The 26,098-nt window shown below is 40.8% G+C and overlaps 1 protein-coding gene across 1 annotated transcript in view; it reads left to right on the forward strand.

Moving 5' to 3' along the window:
* csmd3b (CUB and Sushi multiple domains 3b) overlaps positions 1-26,098 on the forward strand; it is a 1,933,688-nt gene that overhangs the window by 1,684,665 nt on the left and 222,925 nt on the right. The window contains exons 31-32 of the mRNA XM_072571243.1: positions 17,216-17,332; positions 25,848-25,961. Of these exons, the coding sequence (XP_072427344.1) occupies positions 17,216-17,332; positions 25,848-25,961 (231 nt within the window). The remainder of the gene's footprint in view (positions 1-17,215; positions 17,333-25,847; positions 25,962-26,098) is intronic.

The following is a 26,098-nucleotide window of genomic DNA, read 5'->3' on the forward strand; positions in this document are numbered from 1 at the left end:
AAACTCTACGCGCATGTATTGATGTCCTCACCAAAATGACAATGGCTAACACCTGAAATGAACAATTGCAACATAGATTTTGTTTAGAGGCAAAATAGTATTATGTATCTGAATTTTGAGGTGGTCTTTTTAGCTTTATTTACATCCTGTAGTTTGATTTCAGTCTGAAAGGCTACAGATGCATCCTGCAGTGTGGCTGAATTTTCTGCTGATAATGCAATCTCTTCGAGTCATTAAATTATAGTACTTAAGGGAGCAGAAGAAAGCTGTTCTGTGAACTCATGAACAGGACATTAAAATGACTAATGCGTGTCTTCTTAAGTGATAAAGGAGGTAAACAAAACCATATTAATAAAATCAACCTGCATTTGTGTAATGCCTTTAATTTTGTAAGTCATTCCCACAGTGCCTCACAGGAGTTTTTAAACAAACTTTGACATTGAGCTACAGAGTGAGATTTCAAATGTATGACAAAAACTTGGTCAAAACAATATAGATTTTGAAAAGGAGACTGAGGTAGAGAATTCACTGAGGAAATTGCATAAAACAAGGCTTCGTCTGCCAAAGGCTTGGCTGTCCATGTTAGAAGAATTGAAATCAGCAATGCTCCAGACTTCAAAATGAAAGGAATGCAGTGTTTTAGTGGGTTGTAGGGCCGGTGGTTACAGGAGTAGACTGAAAGCATGACCTTGGAGGCATTTCAAAGCAATATGAATTTAAAACTGATTTGTTTATATATAAGAAGCTAATTTCCAGCCAGAAAGTGTATAAGATAACTAGAGTTTAGTGTAATTTAGGACATGGGCAGTAAAGATTTGGAATGCTTCCTGTTTACGTTGGTGGAGGATGAGACGTTAATAAGGAGTGTTTTGGAAAAACAATTATGTCCAGATATCATAAAGAAATGGATATTAGAGTTTCAGTAACTGAGGAGGTAAGGGATGAATGGATTGGGGCATTGTTGCTGAGGTGAAAGTAGGTGGTCTTGGTGCAAGAAGAGAGAGGCCGGTAGAAGAGAATAAAAGGACAGCCTCGTTCTTTTTTTAATCAACATTTCACGATGTATCAGCATTTAAATGACACTTATCTGTTTTATGTAACAAAGTACAACTTCATATTTCTCCCTCTGCTTAGTATTTGCCCACTTATTCAACTTGTCTAAATCATCTTGAAGCCTCTTTGCATCCTCTTCACAACTCACAATCCTATCCAGTTTTGTGTCATCAGCAAACATGGAAATGTTGCATTTCATTCCCTATTGTGAATAGCTGGGTCTAAGCACTGATTCTTGGGATACCGCACGAGTCACTGCCTTCCACTCAGAAAAAGATCCATTTTGTCCCACTGTTTGTTTCCTATCTGTCAACCAATTCTTGATCCACACCAATAAATTACCTCAAATCCCATGTGCTTTAACTTTGCTCATTACTATCTTATGAAGGACCTTATCAAAAGTCTTCTAAAAATCAAAACAAAACCACAACCATTGGTTCTCCCTTATCTAGTCTACTAAGTGCACCCTCAAAAACTGCTGTAGACTTAACCATCTTTGAGTTTCATAAACCAATCTATCTTTATCCAATCCTGTTAATGCTTTTCATATGTTCTGCAGACTCTAAAGAAAAAAGAGACAACCTCATTGAAATATACAAAATTCTGAAGGGACTTGACAGCAGTCAAGAGAGTTTGTTTCTCCTTGTGGGAGAATCTAAAAGATTGACCAGTTCAGACAGAGATGAGGAGGATTTGTTTTCTCTCAGATGGCAGTGAATCTGTGGAAGTTTTTTTTAATCAGAGGGCTGCAGTAGCTAGATTGTTGGACAGTAGTAGATTTGTAATCAAGAACAGATTCAAGGGTGATGGGGACAAAGCTGAAAAGTAGAGATGACAATTCTCAGCCATAATCTCATCATATAACAGAGCAGACTAGATGGGCTGAATGACCAACATCTGCTCCAACATCCAGGAAGAAAACAAAGACTGATCAATGAGACATACCGGTCCAACTTGTCTTGTATATTTCCGAATGGAGGTCAAGTATAAACAGTGCATTAATTTCCAAGTATTAATGCTGCTTTTTACTGGTTATTTCCCTCTGGGTAGCTTCCGTCCTCCAGATTTTGTAATCAGCAAAGCCAGTTAAACACTTCAAATTGGAAAAGGTCAGCAACCTTATTAATGGAAAGTGGAAAGCCACATGAGATGGTTTCACAAATTAAATGTCTTCCTGAAGTGAATCTATGAAGCAAATAAAACGGTATGATGATCTGTGTCCATGTGTCAAGCCAGGCTGGAAAACAAGTTACAAAGAGGAGCACGTTTGTATCGTGGCCATTGCCCAATTGAAAAGTGCACTATTTTCTGATCTGTTTGCTCATTTGTACAGTGTAATTCTGAACTTGAATTCACTTTGTGAAATTGTAACCTAAAATTACATTTCAAAACTCTAAGAAAGTAGTTTAATAACAAACTTAAGGCAAGTATACTTTTTTTTCATATTAGATTAATAGTAAAATCCAAACTTGTAATGTTCAATACAAAAGCAAAATATTGCAGGTGCTTGAAACCTGGAAAACAAGACAGAATAATTTGGAAATATTCAGAAAGACATGGAGCATTTGTGGAGGATGAGAAAGAATTAATGTTTCGGGTTCATAACCTTCCATCAGAACTGAGGAAAATTCATTGTACTGAAATGTTAACTCTATTTTTCTCTCTACAGATACTGCCTAACTTGTTGACTATTTTCAACATTTTCTGTGATTATTTTTAGTTTTCAATGATTATTATGAAGATCTCACAGCAAGGAACACCAGCAGGCAGAGAGGCCATAAAATAGATACACTTTTAAATTTATCTTTCCCACTTAAAATATATTTATCGAGAGAAATGTATAATCGATTGTGTTCTGGTCTTATGTGCATAAGTTTATCTGTGCTTTCAGAGCAATGAACTGAGGAGGTAGTGAACGAGGTCACTTGGAATAATGGTATGTCAACAGATGACTGTTCTTACCATTGTTGGTAGAACAGATGATTTGGAGGAGCCAGTGTTAGACTGGGGTGGACAAAATTAAAAATCACCCAACATCTGGTGATTAGTGTTGCGTGACTTGTAACTCTGTAGAACATAGGCTTTGTGACAGGGGATGTGAGAACCGTTTGGGTTGAGCATACTTGGTTTTGTGGAGAATTTATAAACTAACTTCAAAAATGCATGTCAATTTTGTAAATTGAACAAGAAATGTATTTCAGAAAGAAGAAGACAAATTGTCAAACTGATTTTTAAAGTTGAAAATCATGAAATGTGTTTGAGTCACAAATCATGGGGCAGAGAATCGAAACAACAACTTGCCAGAGAATTGATAACAATGTGACTGTGCAACATATTTCAAAACAGTGGCTTCAAATCCAGCATGATTGTGCAACACAGTGTGGAACACCTAAATGGCAGTGCAGATTGTGACATCTTAGCGAGTAACTAACCTGGAATTCAGAAGGATTTTGTTAAAATAGGCTATTCTTGTTTGAATGCCTGCAGGGCAACTGCAAATATGTTACTTGAAAAACAAGCCAAATTTGCCCATTGGGCATGTTACAGCTACTGAATGTTTTATGGGTTACTATTTTAAACCTTGATTGTAGCCTTTTTGGTGTGCCTCAACTTACAGTACTGAGTTAAAACCATTTCTTTGCAGATGCCAATTTGTCCTCTCTCAGTGTGAATAGCATGAAGGATTTTCAACGCAGCTTTGGGCTGTAGATTGTGGAACTCAGTTCCTAGTTCAACAGTGGGTCTCTGTTCAAGAATCCAAGCAATGGGCCCTTCTGGTTGTTCTTTGTGGGATGCACTGACTAAGACCCCACGTCAGGATTGCCTTGCATTTGTTGTTTCATGGGGAAGAGGCTGGGTAGTGACTGTAAGAAGTTTCAGACACATGAATGCAGTATCTGTGTTTAAAGGGACACAGTGTTGTATATTGCGCGTTGCGTGGTTTGAGGCAAAAGAGGAGGATGAGCTGGAGAAGGTAAGTGCTACTTGCCCCGTTTCACAGAGGTGTTCCATGAGATGATATAGCAGGGCACAGAGACAGTTGCTTTTGCAGAGGATAGCAGGGGAAGGTCGGTTAGCCTAAATAAACAGACTCAGTTTGGAAATGCAGTGAAGGTGAGCAGCAGCTTTATGGTCAGAAGATGTGGATGCAGTGCTGGAAACAGTAATGTCAGTATCATTCAAATCTAAGCTGACAGCCAGCACACTGTCAACTCCTTAGCAATTTCATAGAATCCCACTGAAGAACATACCACCCTGATGCACCCCCTTACCCTATTTCTGTAACCCCCACATTTCCCATCGCTAAGCCACCGAGCCTGTACATCACTGGATGCTATGGGTGACTTAACATAGCCAATCCACCTAATCTGCACAACTTTGAACTGTGGGAGGAAACCCACGCAGACACAGGGAGAATGTACAATCTCCATGCAGGCAATCGTCCAGGGTGGAATCAAACCTGGGTTCCTGGCACTGTGAAGCAGCAGTGCTAGCCACTGACTGGTTGTGCTGCCCAAAGGCTGCAGCAACGATATCCTTTAAGGCATACAAGTTACAGCCACAAAGTGGAATGTCTGCCGGGACTCCAACTTAACACTGCTTTTCTGACTTGGTTAAAGTAGACTGGGGAAGAAAAAAGACTTTATAGTGGCACAGTTGATGAGCAGTGGAGAACTTTCAAACCTATTTTTCAAAGTGTTCAGCAAAAGTATATTCCAGTGAAAAGGAATGACTGTAAGAAAAGGAGTAATCCACCATGAGTGTCTCAGCAAATAAGGGTGGCTAACAAATTGAAAGAGAAGGCATACAAAAATGGCCAAGAACAGCAGGAAACTGGAAAGTTGGGAAAGCTTTGAAGATCAACAGCAAGCCACAAAAAGAGCTATAAAGAAAAGTAAGATAGAACATGAGAAAAAAAAAACTAGCCCATAGCATAAAGACAGATAGAAAAAGTTTCTATAAATATCTCAAACGAAAAAGAGTGGCTAAATCAAACATTGGTCCTTTGTTGATCAGAAGGGAACTTTAGTCATGGGATGTGATGAAATGGTCGAGGCATTGAATAGGTCTTCACAGTGGAAGATTTAATAACAAGCCAGTAATTGACAAAGAGATAAAGGTAGGTGAGGACCCGGAAACAATCAGTGTTACGGAAGAGATAGTGTTGGGCAGGCTAATGGAACCAAGGATAGACAAGTCTCCTGGCCCTGATGGAATGTATCACAGGGAAATAAAGGAGATGCCAGGAGAAATAACAAGTACCCTTGTGGTAATTTTACAAAATTTGCTGTACTCTGGGGCAGTACTAGCAGATTGGAAAGCAGAGAATGTGACATCACTGTTTAAGAAAGGAGTTAGACAAAGCTTGGAGAATTATAGACCAATTAGCTTAATTTCTATAGAGGGGGAGAAATAGCAAAGCATCTAGATAGAAATTGTTCCATTGAGCAGATGCAGCATGGGCTCATGAAAGGCAGGCCATGCTTAACTAATCTTTCAGAATTCTGTGAAGACGGTATGAGCACGGTAGACAACGGGGGCCCAGTAGATGTGGTATGCCTAGATTTCCAAAAGGCCTTCGACAAGAGGCTGCTGCACAAGATAAAGATTACCAGTGTTACTGGTAAAGTATTAGCATGGATAGGGGATTGGTTGACTAATAGGAAACAAAGAGTTGGGATAAATGAGTGCTATTCTGGTTGGCAATCTAGTGGCATTCGGACCACAATTATACACAATTTATATTGATGATTTGGAGTTGGGGACCATGTGTAGTTTGTCAAAGTTTGCAGGTAACGGTAAGATGAGTGGCAGAGCAAAGTATGCAGAGGACTATGAAACTTTGCAGGGGATCATTGATATTTTAATTGAGTGGGTAAAGGTTTGACAGATGGAATATAATGCTAATAAATGTGAAGTCATCCATTTTGATAGGAGTAATAGTAAAAAGGGCTATTATTTGAATGTCAAAAAGTTGTAGCATGCTGCTATTCAGAAGGACCTGGGTGTCCTTGTGCATGAATCACAGAGGGTTGGTCTGCAGATATAACAGATAGTCAGGAAGGCAAATGAAATTTTGTCCTTCATTGCTAAAGGGATTGAGTTTAAAAGCAGGGAGTTTATGGTGCAGCTGTATAGGATGCTGGTGATGCCACACCTGGAGTACTGCTTGCAGTTTGCTCTCCTGATTTTAGAAAAGATGTACTGGCATTAGAGGGGTGCAAAGGAGGTTCACTGGGTTGATTCCAGAGGTGAGGGGGTTGGTTTATGAGGAGAGACTGAGTAGACTCGGGTTATATTTAGAATAGTTTAGGAGAATGAGAGGGAGTCTCATAAAAACGTACAAAATTATGAAGGGAATAGATAAAATAGAAGTAGAGAGGATGTTTCCACTGGCAGGTGAAACTAGGACAAGTGGGCACAGCCTCAAAATTAGGGGGAGCAGACTTAGGAGCGAATTGAGAAGGAACTTCTTCACCCAGAGGATTGTGAAACTATGGAATTCCCTGCCCAGTGAAGTAGTAGACGCGACTTCAATAAATGGTTTTAAAGCTAAGATAGATTTTTTTTTAACAATGAAGGAATTAAGGGTTACGATGAGAGCACAGTGAAGGAGAACTGAGGCTATGAAAAGATCAGCCATGATCTTATTGAATGGTGGAGCAGGCTCAAGGGGCCAGATGGCCTAGTCCTGCTCCCAGTTCTTATATTTTTATGTTATGTTCTATAGACATCACTGAGAGTCACCTTCAATCCATGAAGCAGATCTCTCGATCCCAAACGACTTCCCCTCATCAAATATAATACCAACTTCATGAGCAAATAATGTACTCTTACCAATGTCAAGGACATAAGTTGCTTCTTCCTGCACTGGCAAATTTAAAAGTGAGCATGATGATTTAATCAGGTGAGAGTCTAACATTCAGACTTTCACCAACAAAAAGTAGTTAAGTCTTCCCTCTTCTGATGGTAGATGAATTTCTCAAAACCAGGTGTTCAGAAATTTATGTTGACACATTTGCATCGTATGAATTACACAACTTGGCAGAGTTAACTTTAACATTAACGTGGTGCAACTGTTTAAGAAGGGTGGTAAGGACAAGCGAGGGAATCATAGACCAGTGAGCCTGACATCGGTAGTGGGCAAGTTGTTCGAGGGAATCCTGAGGGACAGGGTGTACATGTATTTGGAAAGGCAAGGAGTAATTAAGAATAGTCAACATGGCTTTGTTGACATGGGAACTCATGTCTCACAAACTTGATTGAGTTTTTTGAATAAGTAACAAAGAGGATTGATGAGGGCAGAGCGGTAGATGTGATCTATATGGACTTCAGTAAGGTGCTCAACAAGGTTCCCATTGGGAGACTGGTTAGCAAGGTTAGATCTCATGGAATACCGGGAGAACTAGCCAATTGGATACAGAACTAGCTCAAAGGTAGAAGACAGAGGGTGGTGGTGGAGGGTAGTTTTTCAGACTGGGGGCCTGTGACTAGTGGAGTGCCACAAGGATCGGTGCTGGGACCTTCACTTTTTGTCATTTACACAAATGATTTGGATGTGAGCATAAGAGGTACAGTTCGTAAGTTTGCAGATGACACCAAAATTGGAGGCGTAGTGAACAGTGAAGAGGGTTTCCTCAGATTACAACAGGATCTGGACCAGATGGGTCAATGGACTGAGAAGTGGCAGATGGAGTTTAATTCAGATAAATGAGAGGTGCTGCATTTTGGGAAAGCAAATCTTAGCAGGACATATACACTTAATGGTAAGGTCCTAGGGAGTGTTGCTGAACAAAAAGACCTTGGAGTGCAGGTTCATAGCTCCTTGAAAGTGGAGTTGCAGGTTGATAGGATAGTGAAGAAGGCGTTTGGTATGCTTTCCTTTATTGGTCAGAGTATTGAGTACAGGAGTTGGGAGGTTATGTTGCGACTGTACAGGACTTGGTTAGGGCCACTATTGGAATATTGCATGCACTTCTGGTCTCCTTCCTATTGGAAAGATGTTCTGAAACTTTAAAGGGTTCAGAAAAGATTTACAAGGATGTTGCCAGGTTGGAGGATTTGAGCTATAGGGAGAGGCTGAACAGGCTGGGGCTGTTTTCACTGGAGCATCGGAAGCTGAGGGGTGACCTTATAGAGGTTTATAAAATTATGAGGGGCATGGATAGGGTAAATAGACAAAGTATTTTCCCTGGGGTCGGGGAGTCCAGAACTCGAGGGCATAGGTTTAGGGTGAGGGGGCAAGATATAAAAGAGACCTACGGGGCAACATTTTCACACAGAGAGTGGTACGTGTATGGAATGAGCTGCTAGAGGATGTGGTGGAGGCTGGTATAATTGCAACATTTTAGAGGCATTTGGATGGGTACATGAATAGGAAGGGTTTGGAGGGATATGGGCCAGGTGTTGGCAGGTGGGACTAGATAGGGTTGGGATATCTGGTCAGCATGGATGGGTTGGACCGAAGGATCTATTTCCATATTGTACATCTCTATGACTCTATGACTCTATGATTCCAAATAACCTCAGCATGATAGAGACACTCGACATTTCAGAAATTCAACTGCATTAACCAAGCATCTGGACTTTGGCAACTTTGGTCTTCAACCACAGTTATTCTGAGTGCATAATTTTCATTGGCTCGACTGAAACCTCTCCCTGCTTCTTGTTTCCACTTTAATCGTAATATTAACAGCTAAAATAGGCATCTTTGTCCTGATGTTGGTAAAATATGTCCCTGGCCCATCACTCCACCTAGCTGCAGAACCACAACACACCAGCTTCACAAGTTTTGTCTCAAGGTGACAGTTTAGAACAGAACCAAGAAAGAAGCATGTGTTCTCGGAAATGGTGACGTGTTAATGTGAGAAGGTGGGACATGACACTGCACACCATGGTGCTGAATCAGTGATAGAGCTAATGCATGTGTCAGAAAGTTCATCCAGTATAAGTCTATGGAACCACAACATTACAGAATGGGAATGGGACACAGCCATTCCTGGAACTAGAGCAAAATGATTCCAGGCTCTGTTGGTCAGTCACTCAGAGATGCCTTGCAAATGAAGTTTGTGAGCTGGGTTGCAGTCAACTGGGGATATCGTACAAAGTCAATCCCAGATGAGCCATGGTCTTTAGAGGTTGGTTCATAATCTGGGTGCACCTATATCCTGAGCATGGCATCAGTAAGACTGCAGCCAGCTTGACTCTGGGCATTGGCCTTTTTGCATTCATTAGCTCTGTCACAAGGTGCATTTGAATTTAATAGGGTATAACCTGATAGAGGAGGGGACTGGGTGATCTCAGAATAACAATCAAGGTGAGTATGGTCACTCTGAGCTTGATGTCGGGGTAGTGCTGGGTCAGCAAAGGATTCTGATCTTAAAAATCAGTGTTACAGGGATCAAATGGAGTCAATGATGATCACATAAAGGGTTCAGCGAAAACTGGGGCAGGGCAAAGGCTCATTGGGGAAATAGGAATCATGTGCAGTACAGGAAGACTGTTGGATTGATTATTGGTTGGCCTTACACTCTGCAAGTCACTGAAATAAACGCAGTTTCTGATATTCTCGTATTGACCAAAAAACAGCCAAGTACTATATGCTGCTATTGCTTCAGTTGTCTCAGTGGAAGGGGTAAATGTAACAGCTGCTTCATTGCAAGGCCATATTGACAGTTTGAAAATGTGTTGCTGGAAAAGCGCAGCAGGTCAGAATTCCTGAAGAAGGGCTCATGCCCGAAACGTCGATTCTCCTGCTCCTTGGATGCTGCCTGACCTGCTGCGCTTTTCCAGCAACACATTTTCAGCTCTGATCTCCAGCATCTGCAGTCCTCACTTTCTCCACATTGACAGTTTCCATGAGGTAAGGAGAACTCTTGTGTGTGGGAAGGGATAATGCTGGGCCCAGCTGTAATGCAGCATCCTAGCTTCTGCAATGTGGGTGACAAGAAGCTCTTCTCTCAAGAACCAAAGCAATCCCGCTTCATATGGAGTACATGCTGCTTGCCTAGCCAGGTGTGAGACTAACTACTGTGAGGGCATAACCTGGAAGTTCAAGGGGAAGACTGTCAGGGCTAAAGCATCCCTTTCTGACAACTGTGTACTTTCACTTAATGTTATCAAGGATCATTTGACAGTGCATTAAGCATGGCAGAGCTGAACACAGCAGTTCATCTTTTGATTGTACTACAGTGCAGGAAGCATCCCAAAAGATAACAGAAACAACTGACAGCAATGTGAGGACATAATGGTCAAGTGGTATTTTTGCCAGAGTATTAGTCCCAACATTCAGTTCTTGTTTTGGGTTTGAATCCCAACACGATGGAATTTGAATTCAATAAAGACTATCGGGAACCAAGAATCCATCTGACTTAAGAATCCATTTCAGCAAAGAAAATCTGCCATCCTCCAGACTCCCAGCAATGTGATTGACTCTGTTGCCCTCTGAAATGGCTTAGTCAGCCATTCGGTTGTATCAATTACTCAGAAGTTTCAACAACAAAATGAAACCAGGTGGACCACCTGGCATCGATCAAAGCACCCGAAGAGATGATGGCAGAAACAGCCCTGCTGATCCTGCAAAGTCCTCTTTACTAACATCTGGGGGCTAGTGCTGAAATTTGGATAGCTGTCTCACAGTCGAGTCAAGCAATAGCCTGACATAGTCATTCTCACAGAATCAAATGTCCCAGACACCGCCATCGCCATCCCTGGATATGTCCTGTCCCACTGGCTGAATGGACCCAGCAAAGTGGTGGCACAGTGGGGTACAGTCAGGAGGAGTTGCCCTGGGAGCCCTAGACATTGACTTTGGATTCAAGAAGTCTCATGGCTTCAGGTTAAACATGGGCAAGGGAATCTCCTACTGATTGCCACTCATTGACTTCTCTCAGCTGGAAATAGATTGACCAACCCTTGGAGGACCTCATCCTGACCAGGCTGCCAATTGCAGGTGCATCTGTTCATGACAGTTTCAGTAAGAGTGACCACCGCACATTCCTTGTGGAGACAAAGTCATGCCTTCACATTGAGAAGATCCTCCATCGTGCTGTGTGGCAATATCACCATGCTAAATGGGACAGATTTTGAACAGATATAGCAATATGAGACTGGGCCATAAGCAGCAGCAGAATTGGTCTCCAACACAATTTGCAACCTCATCACCTGGAATATCCCCACTCAACCATTAACATCAACGCAGGAGATAAACCTTGGTTCAATTGAAAGTGTAGAAGCAGCCACCAGACAAACCTAAAAATGAGGTGTCACCTAAATGAAGCTACTGAACAGGATAAAGTGAGGACTGCAGATGTTGGAGATCAGAGCTTAAAAATGTTTTGCTGGAAAAGTGCAGGAGGTCAGGCAGCATCCAAGGAGAAGGAGAATTGACGTTTCGGGCATAAGCCCTTCTTCTGGAATGAGGAGGGTGTGCCAAGGCTAAGATAAAAGGTAGGAAGGAGGGACTTGGGGGAGGGGCATTGGGAATGTGATAGGTGGAAGGAGGTTAAGGTGAGGGTGATAGGTCGGAGAGGGGGTGGGGGCGGAGAGGTCGGGAAGAAGATTGCAGGTCAAGAAGGCGGTGCTGAGTCTGAGGGCTGGGACTGAGAAAAGGTGGGGGAAGGGGAAGTGAGGAAGCTGGAGAAATCCGCATTCATCCCTTGTGGCTGGAGAGTTCCTAGGCGGAAGATGAGCCGCTCTTCCTCCAGGCGTCGTGTTGCCATGGTCTGGCGATGGAGGAGGCCAAGGACCTGCATGTCCTTGGCGGAGTGGGAGGGGGAGTTAAAGTGTTCAGCCACGGGGCGGTTGGGTTGGTTAATGCGGGTGTCCCAGAGGTGTTCTGCCTACTTGCACCCAGCAACACATGTTTAAGCTACTGAACAGGATTACTTGGATGGCAAACAGCAACGGCAGCATGTGATAAGAAGGTTGTTTTTGTGAACTAAGAGATCTCACAGCCAACGGATCAGATATAAGCTCTGTGATCCTGCCGCATCCAGTCATGAACGGTGATGTACAATTAAACAACTCACTGGAGGAGGCAGTTCTGTAAATTCCCCATCCTCAATGATGTGAGAGCCCAATAGCTCAGTGCAAAAGATAACGCTGAAGTATTCAAAGCAATCTTTAATCAGATGTGCCAAGTAGATGGTCCATCTTGTCCTCCGGCAGTGATCCCCAGCAGCACAGATAGCAGTCTTCTGCCAATTTTGTTCACTCCATGTGATATCAAGACATGTTTGGAGGCACAGGATACTGTAAAGCATATGGTCCCTGACAACATTCTGGCAATAGTACTGAAGGCTTGTCTATCACTCCACCTCACTGTAAATGCCTGTGACATTAATCTTTGACAAGGGGCACCCCGAGTAAGGTTGAGGTATCTCATCTCTGTCTCACCTTTCCATTGATACTGAATACCTATGGCCAGAGTCTTGGAGGGTACACTCTAGTACATATCTGATGGCTTAAGATGGCTGCAGTGGTCAATTGTTCAGCTTGAGATAAGCTTATGAAACCAAAAATTAATCTTGACCAAAATGAACATAATCACAAAAAGACAAAGAAACTCCAATGTCTATCTTAGCACTGGTTTACACCTTTCTGGAATTTAGACTATTGGGATAAAAATCATTTGCCTGGAGATCCATCTCAAAAATCAATAAAGCCAGACATGGGAACATAGTAAGTGCTTCAAACTTGATATTTCATTATGAATCATATTTCATTATTTCCATATGAAATATTTGATATTTCAAGGAACAGCTTTTGTGCAGAGAGAGGAAAAGGATAATCAGTTGATAAAATCACAACAAGAAGGCTTGCTTTCTTTTTTCCCTGTTTCTCTTTGGCTCGCAAAAACAATCCTCTTTGGTAAATGTTCCACCAATTTGATTCATCAAGATCTCAAAGCTTAGTCAAGGTTTTGCTGCTGATGAGGATACAGAATGTTGACTCATTTACCATGGCCTCATGTTAGTCACAGGGCAACATGGTGGTTCAGTGACTATTACTGTTACCTCACAATGCTAGGGATCTGGGTTCAATTCCCCGACTGTTTGTGTGGAATTTGCACATTCTCCCTTTGTCAATGTAGGTTTCCTTCGAGTGTTCTGGTGTCCTCCCAAAGTGCAAAGATGTACAGGTTAGGTGAATTGGCCATGGTAAATTGCTCATAGTTTCCAGGGACGTGCAGGTTAGGTGGATTAGCCATGTGAGGAAATGTGAGGTTACAGGGATAGAGTGGGTCTGGGTGGGCTGCTCTTTGGAGAGTTGGTGTGGACCCGATGGACTGAATGGACTGCCTATAGGGTTCTATGTTAACACCTCACACTTGAAAGATTTTCAGAACTTTTTACTGCCTTTTCTTGATCTCTTGTACTAGACCTTAACCTCATTCAAACTTTATTCCGATGTTTAAGATTGTGTTTTATTTTTCTTGGGTTTTCTAAACAACAAACTTGTTCTTTCTTTGACTTAAGAAAACCTTTAATCCAAAGTTTTGACTAGTACTACATTTTAATTGTGTAATATAGCTCTGAGCTCAAAAGAATTTATATTTTAAAAATTGCCACTCCAACTAAGGCAGATTAAAAAAAGGTGTATGAATTAACCTTTCCTGATTGGAACATTGGGGGCTAGTTTCAATTTCTTAGCAGGCATTTCTGTTATTCTGGAGGTGACCCATTGTCAACTAATTACCCATCCAGTATCTTAACTATCTCTTCTTTCCCTATGAATTTGGCAGCAACTTCTCCCTGTTGAAGGTGGATTTAAAGTATTAATGCAGCATCTTGGCCATGCCACATTGCTCCAAGAGTAGATTCACTTTTTTTCCCCTGACCAGCTCTTTCTCTGTTCCTCTTACCTCCTTCTTGTTTGCTCATTACTACTGAGGAAGATGAGGTAGGTTAAAGAATATCCAAAAATAAAATGTCACACTGCAATCTGCTAGGAGGATGTCATGTGGTAACTGGTAATCAGCCCTTGTCATCCAATGGAGCACCCATCCATTGGTAACATGCCGGCTGGCCAGTATTTATTACCCACTCTAAATTGCCCTTGAGAAGGTAGTGGTGAGCTTCTTTCTTGAATCTCTGAAGTTCACATGCTAGAAGTTGATCCACAATTTCCTTGGTGGAGGAAGATGAGTTCCAAGATTTTGACTCAATGGCAATGAAAAAGCAGAGTTAGGACGATGAGTTGCCTTGGAGGGGAACTTGCAGTTTATGGTGTATCTGCTGCGAACGGCCTTCTAGTTAGAGGTGGACATGAGTTTGGAAGATGCTGTTTGAAGAGCACTGATGAAGTTCTGTGGCGTTACGTGTACTTGGTACACATTGATGTTACTAAGCATCAATGGGAGAGGGGGTGGATGTGGTCCCAATCAAGCTGGCTACTTTGTCCTGGATGGTGTTGAGCTTCTTAAGTTTTGTTGGAGTTGAATCCATCCAGGCAAGTGAGGAACATTCCATCATGCTTCCAACTTGTGCCTTGTAGGTGGTAGACAGCGTCTGGGGAGCCAGGAAGTGAGTTACTTGGTGGAGTATTCCCAGCCTCTGATCTGCTCTTGTAGTCACTGTATTAACATAGCAAGTCCAGTTCAGTATCTTTTTATTATTCATTCACAATGAGGGCATCACTGACCATTTATCACCCATCCCTAACTGTCCAGACAGCAGTAAGGAATCAACCACATTACTATGGGTCTGGAGTCACATGTAAGCAAGACGAGGTAAGGATGACAGTTCCCTGTCCTAAAGGACATTTTGAATCAGACAGGTTTGTTCCAACAATTTAGAATGGAGTTTTGGTCATTATTGGACTGTTAATTCCAGATATTTACTGAATTCAAATTCCACCATCTGCCATGGCAGTATTTGAACATGGGTTCCAAGAACATTATCTGGGTCTCTAGATTAACTGGCCACTAATAATACCACCAGGCATTGCCTGGTCAATGGTAAGCCCTCAGATGTTGGTAATGGGGAATTCAGTGACGGTAATGCCATTAAATGTCAAGGTCTGACCATTAGATTTTTACTTCTTGGAGATGCTACTTATATGATGTGAATATTATTTGTTATTTGTCAGTTTAGACCTGGATTTTGTGCTAATCTTGCTGCATTTGGTCATGTATTGCTTGAGGGTCTGTGGAGTAATGAATGTTGCTGAATATTGTGCAGAAATTAGTGTACATCCCTACTTCTGACCTTGTGATGGAGGGGAGGCCATTAATGAAGCAGTTGAAAATGATAAGACAAAGACATTATCCTGAGGAAATCCTGCAGCTGAAATAATTCTGTGCACTTGCTACAATGATCTTCCTTTTTGTCAGGTCTGACTCTGGCCAGTGGAGGTTTCCCCCTATTCCCATTAATTCCAGGTTATGCTCGGGTTCCTTAAGGCCACAGTCAAATGCAGCCTCGATCTCAAGGGCAGTTACTTGCAACTCACTTCTTAAATTCATCTACTTGGTCAATGTTTACACCAAGGCTGTGATGAGGTCACCATAAGGCATAGGAGCAGAGATTAGACCATTCAGCCCAATACTCTACCATTCAATCAGGGCTGATACATTTCTCAACCCTATTCTCTCGCCTTCTCTCCATAACCTTTGATCCCCTTTACAATCAAGAATCTGTCTAACTCTGTTTTAAATATTCGCAATGACAGGCCTCCACAGCCTTCTTTGGCAATGAATTCCATAGATTCACCACTCTCTGGCAGAACTGGTTTCTCCTCATCTCCATTCAAAAGAGTCTTGCCTTTACTCTAAGGCTGTGCCCTCGAGTCCTACTGTCTCCTGCCAATGGAAACATCTTCCCAACATCCACTCTATCCAGGCCTTTCAGTATTCTGTAAGTTTCAACTAAATCCCTCCACCCACCCACCCCCCCCCACCCCTCCCCACCCCCAATCCTTCTGAATTCCATCAAGTATAGACCCAGAGTCCTCAAACGTTTCTCCTATGTTAAGCCTTTCATTCCTGGGAGCACTCTCGTAAACCTCCTCTCGACCTGTTTCAGGGCCAGTACATCCTTCCTGAGATATGGGGCCCAAAAATACTCACAATATTCTCAGTATGATCTGACTAGAGTCTGATAAAACCTCAGCAGTACCGCCCTACTTTTGTTGTCTAGTCCTCTCAAAATAAACACCAACATTACATTTGCCTTGCTAACTATCAACTCAACTTGCAAGTTAACCTTAAGAGTATCCTGGACTAGGGCTCCTAAGTCAGGAGTTGAATGGTCCTCACAGAACCCAAACTGAACATCAATGAGCATTTAACAATACAGCAGGGAATTCTTAACTGAGCTACATAAAAATAGATAGTTTATTGAATAAATGGTGAGTGTATAAGGGTAATTAAACAACATGGAAAGGCTGTATCGCTTCCATGAAGCTTATCAAATACATTAAACTTTAATTTTGGCTACCTCAGCATGTAGTCTAGTTCCTTCCTCAAACTAGCTTCACACCATTTAAGGCTTTAGGACAGACCAGGTAAGGATGGCAGTTTCCTTCCCTAAAAGACATTAGTGAAACAGACTTCTTTCTCCCCCAACAATTAGCAATGGATTCATGGTTATCATTAGACTGTTAATTCAAGATTTTCATTGAATTCAACTTTGACCATTTGCCATGACAGGATTTAACACAGCTTCTTAGCACATTTTCTTGATCTCTGGATGAACAGTCCACTGATAATACCACTAGGCCATTGCTTGGTCAATGGTGTTCCTTCCTTCTTCAAACTAGTTTAGTACCGCATGATCTATGATCAAAATTGCCTCTGACTTAAAACTAAAGAAAGATTAGTTTTGTCTTGTTACAATTGAACAGGTTTCGTTCTGAATATTTTGGAATTTCAAGCCTGGAAGATACCTAGAATTCATAGCAACATTTTTACTGTGTAAAACATCCACTGCCATAACACTCAACATTACCAGTGGAAGTAGACCAATGTCATTGAGACAAAGGGATGAGTTCCGAGGCCAATAAAGGGTTATTTTTGAGACTTGAAAATAGAAGCAAAGCAAGTGTTTGATTTTTTTTGTGTCGAGAAAATGACACTTCTGTGCAGTTTTCTGTGTATTTCACTTTTATTTAACAGAACTCCAATTTTTAAATATTTCTGAAATATTAACTTATCTTTCAGCTCCATGTGGAAGTCGATCCACAGGTTCTGATGGTACTGTACTGTCACCAAATTACCCCAGAAATTATAGCACTGGGCACAACTGTGTTTATTCTATCACTGTCTCCAGAGAATTTGGTAAGTGAAGTTACCATTCACTATCTACTAAATGACTTGAAGTTTACATGGTTTGTGTTGTCAGTATACTTTTTTTTAGATATTGAAATATTGATCTTGACTGTATTTCTCTAAAATAAGCTTGATACACAAAGAGCAATGCTAATGGCTAAAATGAGGGGTATGTTTTATTTCGCTTAGTATATGCTAATTTATTTTCGTTTTGTATTTATTCTAGTATTTCAAACTAATTTATGTTCTGCATCTCTCATGGTTTCCTTACATTTAAATTATGGGAAATTACTGCAGTATGTGACTTTATAAAGCAATTGCTGCTTGCTAGTACTAGAATTTGAGCACTACTGAAAAAAAGATACATTTTTGTGAATCATTTCATCTTGCACTCTTCAGCACAACGCACAAGAAATACCAATGTAAACTGGAATCAACTTTTGTACTGTATGAGAGAAAAATGCTGATTAGTTGGCAAGTGGACTCTGATTGGCAATGGTGTTGCCACAGAAAATTCACCAGTAAGGTGATGATTGACAATTAACTATCATGTTTTGTTGAAATCAGGCAGGTTGACAATGCTTGCGCAAGATGTTACTCTGAGAAATGAGCCAGTGAATGGCCATTACCTCTTTTATGGAGTTGAAACAGACACAGTGCATGTACATGTTCTTTCTGCCTGCAAAGAGCAGAGCTCTGTATATTAATACATATTGCTTCCAGTACACACAAGTGTGCTACACAACAAGCCTGTCTAATAATCTTAAATTCTTTGTCAGTATAATTCTTTGCAATTATTTAAAATGCATGTTGCTCAATTATGGGATCAGATCTGATGTTGGACACTGTAGTTTGCATTTCACAAGCACTGTTTAGTTGTATACAGTTAGTACCTTGCCTATTCTGTACAGCGGAAAGGACATGTTGTTTGATACAATCCACCAACTGACACTAAAATTTACATACCACATAATTAATTTGTGCAGTAAGCAGAATGTCTTTTTGGCATTACAGAAGCAGCTTGTTAGTGGTGAACACTTATTCATGTTGCCACTGCAGAGTTGCAGTTTGAAGCAACTCATGTGACCTGTTACTCAAAGTTTTGAGATATTCCATTGTTTCAGGTAATCCAAGGTAGAGTCGTCGTGTATTGGGACCAAAGGTGGTATCTTTAGGCCTATTCATAAGTCTTCATGATATGTAATAAAAAAGTATCCAATCAAGACCATCATTATCCTGTAGGTAGATCGATGTGCCCTATTTCAACATCAAGCTTGCACAGTGAACAAGTGGCTCAGACCCTATCCATTAGGTTGTCCAGGATGCAAGTCTCATAGTGGTTAGATCTGTAAGAATTGAATATTGATGCATAAGGGGGTCAGTTATCTCAGTTGGCTGGTTGCAAAGCAGACTGAAGCCAACACTGTAGCTTCAATTCACACCCCAGCTGAGGTTACCCTGAAGGTCCTACCTTCTCAACCTTTCCCCTCCCCTGTGGTGCAGCACCTTCAAGTTAAATCAAAACCATTCATCTGCCTCTAATGAGAGAGCAGCCCTGTGGTCCTCTGACTCGATGGTGACTTTACCTTTATTGTACATATAATACACATAGCCCTAATTTTGCTGACAAGAAGAACATGTACAAAAACTGAGCTGTTTCAACTCAAGGAAACATGTGACAGACCCTCTCTGGTTCTTTTCTCAACACTATGTTTTGTTCAATCAGAGTCACCCCACCTGATTTAAACTAAGCTTGAAAGTAACTAACAGTCATCAGCTAACTGGTGTGTTCTCCAGGGCAACACCTCGACCACAGTCCACTTACCAACCAACCAGCACTCTCCTCTCAAGCTATATAAACAGTTGGTTCCCTTTACACTGTATGCCCTGCAAGTTGTCCTGATAAATGCAAGATGGAAAGAATCAACAAAATATACCTTTATTTTCAGTAATATGCAGTAAATTAGTTCTCAAATTAAATGTTTTAAATATCTTATAGGATATCAAAACCTCAGCTTGAAACTGTCAACAAAAAAATCTATTTAGTCCAAATTTGCTATAATCTTCAATTCTTATAACTCCTAAACAACGTGAGATGCAAGGCAGCTTCTAGGGAACTTGAACAGACAAAGTGAATGGGCTGGAACATGGGAGAAGCAATATAATGTGAATGAGTGCAAGGTTATTTTTCTTGGTAGGAAAAAGATCCTGGTCTATAATTTGTGCCTCAGTCTATATCTGAAAGTAAAATCAGGTGAGAAAAATGTGACTAAAGAAAAATTGATTTGAAATGATGATCAGGAGAAGAAAAGTCCACATTTGGGGAGATAGTATGGTTGTACCTTTTCCAATATGAGCATGGTCTTCAACATCACGTCCTTATTCTTTCTTTAATTTATTCAGTTTTCTTCTTATTTTAAGATGAGCATATTAATGAACTTCTTTTTTACACTTTAAAATAACAAAAAGTCTGTGATTTTTTTAAACCAGGCTCAAAAAGCAAAATCTGGTACTAATATATCGCTAGTGGTTAGATACAAGCTTCTTTCTCCAATGTGGCATATAAGCCAATGTTTGATTGATGCATGACCTTTTTATTCATCATCTGTTTAATGTTTATTAGATTCACATAACATTTATGTGGCAATCTCCAAGAGTCTGAATCAGGTTTTAGTAAAGAATAAAATGTGAAAGCAGTCAAGTGAGAATGTTTGCTCTTGCTTGTTATTTGTTAAAAATGAGCAGAACTGTGGCTTTTTAATGTTCATTACTCTGCTAAAAAGAATAATAACAATACTATTTCACAGGCTGATGGCTTCAGCCCAAAAGATTAATGATTTATATGTGGAAACATCAGGCAACAGTCTTTTGTAAACAAAGCTTGGTTCATCATTTTCAATGACCTTGTGCTGACATAAAAATGCCTGATAACTGTTAAACATCCGAGGGTAGAATTATCATCACATGATTAGCATGCACGTCCATATATTTCCCTTTAGAAAGTTTGCTAAATGTACAATACATTCTGCTTTCAAGCTAAACATTTCAACAGTAAATGAAAAAAAAACTTGAAGTGAGGACCAATTTCCTTTCTTTTCAGTTGTTTAGTTGAAATACACGAGGAAACAGCTCTAAAGAAATTTTAATCTTCAATTGAGCAACATTAGATATATTCTACCTTTAATTTCTACCAGTCCATCATTCTTTCTTGAATGACTGAAAGTAGATGATTAATATGTCATTGCTTAATAACCCTTGAAGTTAAACCTTTTACACTGATCTTTCAATCTGAGGTACCTGAGACCTTCACAAAGCATAATAGCTCTCACAAATTTGCAGTGTGGAAATGTAACAGCTTTAGTCTTACTGCAAACTGCATAATGATGGCACTTTTAAACAATATCTTGATGTGTCAAAGTATGCATTACAGATTCAGGAAGAACTTTTAACTTATCATGTACAATTTATTCTTCCAAAAATGAGTTGAAGGGACAAACCTAACCTTGAACTGTTTACTGAGATGTTTGAACAACAACAGGATGGGCACTTTAAGCTTATATCATTCAGAGAGATTTTAGTTGATTTTTGGGCCACTTGCCTTGGCTTCATATCCTGTAATAACCTTGGCTAGGAAAGGTCTATTAATCTCAGCTTTAAAATTATTAACCAAAATAACATATTCAGCTTTATTGATGGTGAGAGTTCTACACTGCTACCATCATTATCATTAGCAACTATTTCCTAATTTCCATACGAATAGCCCCCATCTGATTATAAAGTAATATTCCCTTGTCTGAGATTTCCACAGCCAGTGCAGCAAAGTTTCCTTATCTATTGTTTGAAATTTATAAAAGTTCCAATTCAATAATCTTTTAACTATCTGTATGCCAGGGAATTCAAAACTACTTGATATAATCTTTCTTCATTGTTTTTACAATCTAACCTATGGAGCCTTGGTAACATTCTAATTATAGTCGAAACGTGTAGTGCTGGAAAAGCACAGCAGGTCAGGCAGCATCCGAGGAGCGCAGGACAGTCAATGTTTTGGGCATAAGTCCTTCATCAGGAATGTGGGGGTTGGTAGGGGGGAGTGGATAGTAGGGCGTCTGAAGATAATTAGGAGAGTGGGGGTGGGGCTTGGGAAAGGTAGGTGGGAAGACAATAGGTGGATGCAGGTGGGGTGTAATAGTGATGGGTCGGTAGGGATGGTGGAGTGCATAGGTGGGAAAGAAAATGGATAGGTCAAGGGAGTGGTGCTAAATTGGAGTGTTGGATCTGGGTGGGGAAATTTGGAATCTAGTGAAGCCAATGTTGATGCCGTGTGGTTGAAGAGTCCAAAGGCAAAACAGGAAGCGTTCTTCCTCCAGTTGTCGGGTGGCTTGGATTTGGTGGTGGAGGAGGCCCAGGATTTGCATGTCCTTGGGGAAGTGGGAGGGGAGTTGAATTGATGTTCCCTGAAATGCTCCGTGAGTTGATGTCCTGTCTCCCCAATGTAGAGCAGGCATCTGACAACTGGAGGAGGACGCCTCATCTTCCACCTTGGGACCCTTCAACCACATGGCATCAACATTGACTTCACTAGTTTCCAAATCTCCCCTCCCCCCACCTCATCCCAGATCCAACCCTCCAACTCGGCACAGCCTTCTTGAATTGTCCTACCTGTCCATCTTCCTTCCCACTTATCCTCTCCACCGCCCCACCGACGTATTATAAACACCCCACACATGCATCTACCAATCACCTTCCTAGCTATCTTCCCTCCTGGCCCACCCCTAACCTCCTATTTGTCTTTAAGACCCCTTCCCCTTCCACATTCCTGATGAAGGGCCTATTCCCGAAAAGTCGACTCTCCTGATCCTCAGATCCTGCCTGACCTGCCGTGCTTTTCCAGCACCACACTGTTCGAATCTGACTTTCCCGCATCTGCAGTCCTCACTTTGTCCTGGATTTAAGGCAACCCATTGTTGTAGGAGCTCTGGCAGGTTGTCAGGTTTAATAGTGGAGAAGGCACATGTCAGTCACCTTGTAGTGAGAAAACCCCGATTAATACAAAGGTACACTGACGCAGGATTACTGGTGTCACTGATGGGATGGCAATTAGACTCATTAATGAGCCAATTGACACCCATTATCTCTGAGATGACCATAATTTCATCATGGCTGAGAGATGAAGGTCGAGAGTGTGGTGCTGAATTAGCACAGCAGTTCAGGCAGCATCCATGGAGCAGGAAAATTGACGTTTCAGGCATAAGCCCGACTCTCCAGCATCTGCAGTGCCCACTTTCCCCTGAGAGATAAAGGTCTCTTTCCCCATTGAAAGTCTGCCCATTAAAACCTGTTGAGTTTGAAAAGGCCTCCTGGGGAGGGTACCCTTACGTTTTAGGCACTTTATGACCAATTAAAGGGACTTGACATTAGTAAGGCAGGTATCCAGTGAAAGCCACCCAAGGCCAGCTTTCACATTTTGTTTAAATGTCCTAAAAGAAGAAAAGAAACTTTATTTGAGATTTATTCACATTTTGGGTTTGATGCATGGCAATGAGCCAGGACAGTTGTCAGATCTCGCAGTGGGAGAGCACTTTGGTGACAGTGATTACACTGCCTCACATTTACCATGGCTTTGGAGAGGGAAAGGAGCAGTTACTGAGGGAAGATATTTAATTGGGGAAAAGGAAATTATGATGCTATCAGACAAGAGTTGGGAAGTACAGACTGGGAGCAATTGTTCCACAGAAAGGGCACAGCAAACATGTGGAGACTATTTAAGGAGCAGTTGTCATGAGTGATGCACTAATTTGTTCCTCTGAGACAGGTAAGGGGTAAGAGTAAGGAATCTTGGATGATGAGAACAGAGGAGCTTCTTGTCAAAAGGAAGAAGGCAGCTTATATAAGGAGGAAGCAAGGACCTAGCACTGCTTTAGAGGATTACAGGCCTGCTAGAAAGGAGCTCAGAAATGGACTGAGGAGAGCCATGAGGGGGCACGAAAAAGGCTTGGCAAGAAGGATTAGGGAGAACCCATAGGTATTTTTATTCATACGTGAGGAATAAGAGAATGATTAGGGAGAAGGTAGGGCCGATCAGGGACAGTGGAGGGAACTTGTGCGTGGAGTCTGAGCAGATAGGGAAAGCCCTAATTAAGTTTTTTGCTTTGGTTTTCACCAAGGAAAGGGACCTTGTTGTAAATGAAAACTTAGAGGAGCTGGGGTACAGTCTTGACCAGATCAAGATGGATGAAGTTGATGTGCTGGAAATTTTGGAAAGCATTAAGATTGATAAGTCCCCAGTGTCAGACCAGATTTATCCTAGGCTGCTCCGGGAAGTGATAAAGGAGGTGGCTAAGCCATTGGCGAGGACGTTTGCCTCCTCACGCTGCACGGTTTACCAGGATGCTGCCGGACTGGGGGGCTTGCCTGATGAAGAAAGGTTGAATAAGCTCAGACTTTGTGGAGAGATGGAGGAATGTGATTTGTGGAGAGATGGAGGAAGAGAGGAGACCTGATCGTGGTATACAAGGTAATGAGTGGAATAGATAGAGTCAATAGCCAGAGACTTTTCCCCAGGCCAGGATTGACTGGCCAGAGAAGTCATAGTTTGCAGATATTAGGAGGAAGGTATAAAGGAGCCGTCAGAGGTATGGTTTTTATGCAGAGAGTTGTGAATGCATGGAATGCTTTGCCAGCTGTGCTGGTGGAAGCAGAGTCATTAGGGACATTTAAGCGACTGCTGGACATACACATGGATAGCAGTGAGTTGAGGGGTACGTAGGCTAAGTTATTATATTTTACATTAGGATTAAACCTCGGCACAACATCGTGGGCCAAAGGGCCTGTTCTGTCCTGTACTTTTCTATGTTCTGTGATCCCCAAAATAAATAAATAAATGTTTCCTATTGTATTATCCTGTCTAAATGTTACCACTTATTTTATTTCCATGTTAGCACTAAGTCATAATCAAATTTGATAGAGTAAACATAAATGTGATTTGTCTGCAAGCCAATCCAGATTATGATATTACATGGCTTGTGGTTATCACGTAGGCCATAAATCAATAACTGTATCATGCAGATTCAATAAATATGAAAAGGTTTTGCTATATGAACTAAATTACAATGTATTTATTTGCGTAATGCATTTTTCTAATCTGAACTCAGTAGTACAGTTAATATCTTTACACAGAACTGCACCATGTATCTTGAGTCGTATCTTCTCAGTGATGGGCTATCAAAAGTTCTCAATGTACATGGAAGAAACATGCAAAAATTCAAATTAAACGCTTATGTTATTATCCTTTCATGTTTCAATGTAACCGCTAATTGAAAGTGAGAATCTGCATAAAACTTGGTCAGTGCTTGTGATATTAAATGCTAAAAAATGGATTGTCAGAATTTGTAAGTTTCATTTGAACAAATTGACTCTATTATTGTACCAAATTACTCCTGCATTTTATTATTCTAAAAGCTCAAATACAATTTAAGCTTTCTTATATGTTGTTTTGTGTGTTAAGAATAAAGAGCTAAACTGTCAGCATATTTTAGTGCCTGTTTTAAGACAAGGCAATTACAAGGTTACATTATGTTCAAATATGTGTTGTATCAGTGAAAGTTCTGTTTCAACCAGTCAGAGTGAATTAGTTATTTTAACAGAAATGTATTGGCCCAGACGTCTGCTCCCTTTTCCGTGAGCATTATATGCTTTAGTATAATGTATTATTTAGTTGAAGAACTACTTTACTCTTGTATGACTTTGATACACCATGCAATTAAAATTGGTCAAAAATATACCCACTTGCTCAGCGTCAGTACAAATCTTTGGAAGTGACCAATTTTCTGTGGCCCACAGTAATAATTTCATACTTTGAACCCAGTTACTTCCATGTGCCAAAACTCATCATGAAAGTAAAATACAACATTTCCCTGAAATGGCTGCAGCACCTTCAAATGGTCACTGCAGCTACAAAATGGAATTGTGATAATAATTCAGATTTCCCAAAGCTGCAAGGCAACTTCACACTGTCCTCCATTTGGTACATAATTTTTAAGACTTTCCCGTTCATCAAATTTAGAATTCAAACATGAATTTATCAGACACAACACAATGTTGTGCAGTATTTGTCCAGATGGAGCAATCAGCACTTTGGCTTTAAGAGAGTGATTGCTGAGAATGTCATGCAAGATTTGCATGCATACCACAGTTGTCCAGCCAGTAAATTGTCAATGCCATTCAAAATAATTTATATCAAATATTTAAAGTTAGTTACATTTTGAAATTCATGCATGATGATAGAAATCTGAAGCTCAATCCAGGTTAAACTCATGTTCGTCTCCATTAATGTTGAATCCCACTTTCCACAGTTTCTGCCTGGATCACTTCCCAGAGACAATGCATTTTATATGGTCTTCAGATGAATTAGTCTTCACAAGACCATTGCTTTAAAATAATTCTTGGCTTTGATAAGAATAAGCCACTAATTTTTTTCTTGTCTCTCTCTTTCTCTCTCTGCTTTCTGGTATCTCTCCTGTGACAGTGGTCTTTGGTCAGTTTGTGTTTTTCCAGACTGCCCTACATGATGTTGTTGACATATATGATGGACCTACGCAGCAAGCTGCACTGCTGACTTCACTGTCAGGGTCACATTCAGGTTTGAACAGCTATTGTTTTTAATTTTTTGAATCATATTTGATTTCCATGTCACGGTTTTATCTATTTTAGCACTTTTACAAAGTATATTTTGGAAATCATATGTGTGTGGGCAGCACACAATGTTGCAAAAATTGG

The sequence above is a fragment of the Chiloscyllium punctatum genome, chromosome 5 (assembly GCF_047496795.1).
Source record: "Chiloscyllium punctatum isolate Juve2018m chromosome 5, sChiPun1.3, whole genome shotgun sequence".
Lineage (NCBI taxonomy): Eukaryota > Metazoa > Chordata > Chondrichthyes > Orectolobiformes > Hemiscylliidae > Chiloscyllium > Chiloscyllium punctatum.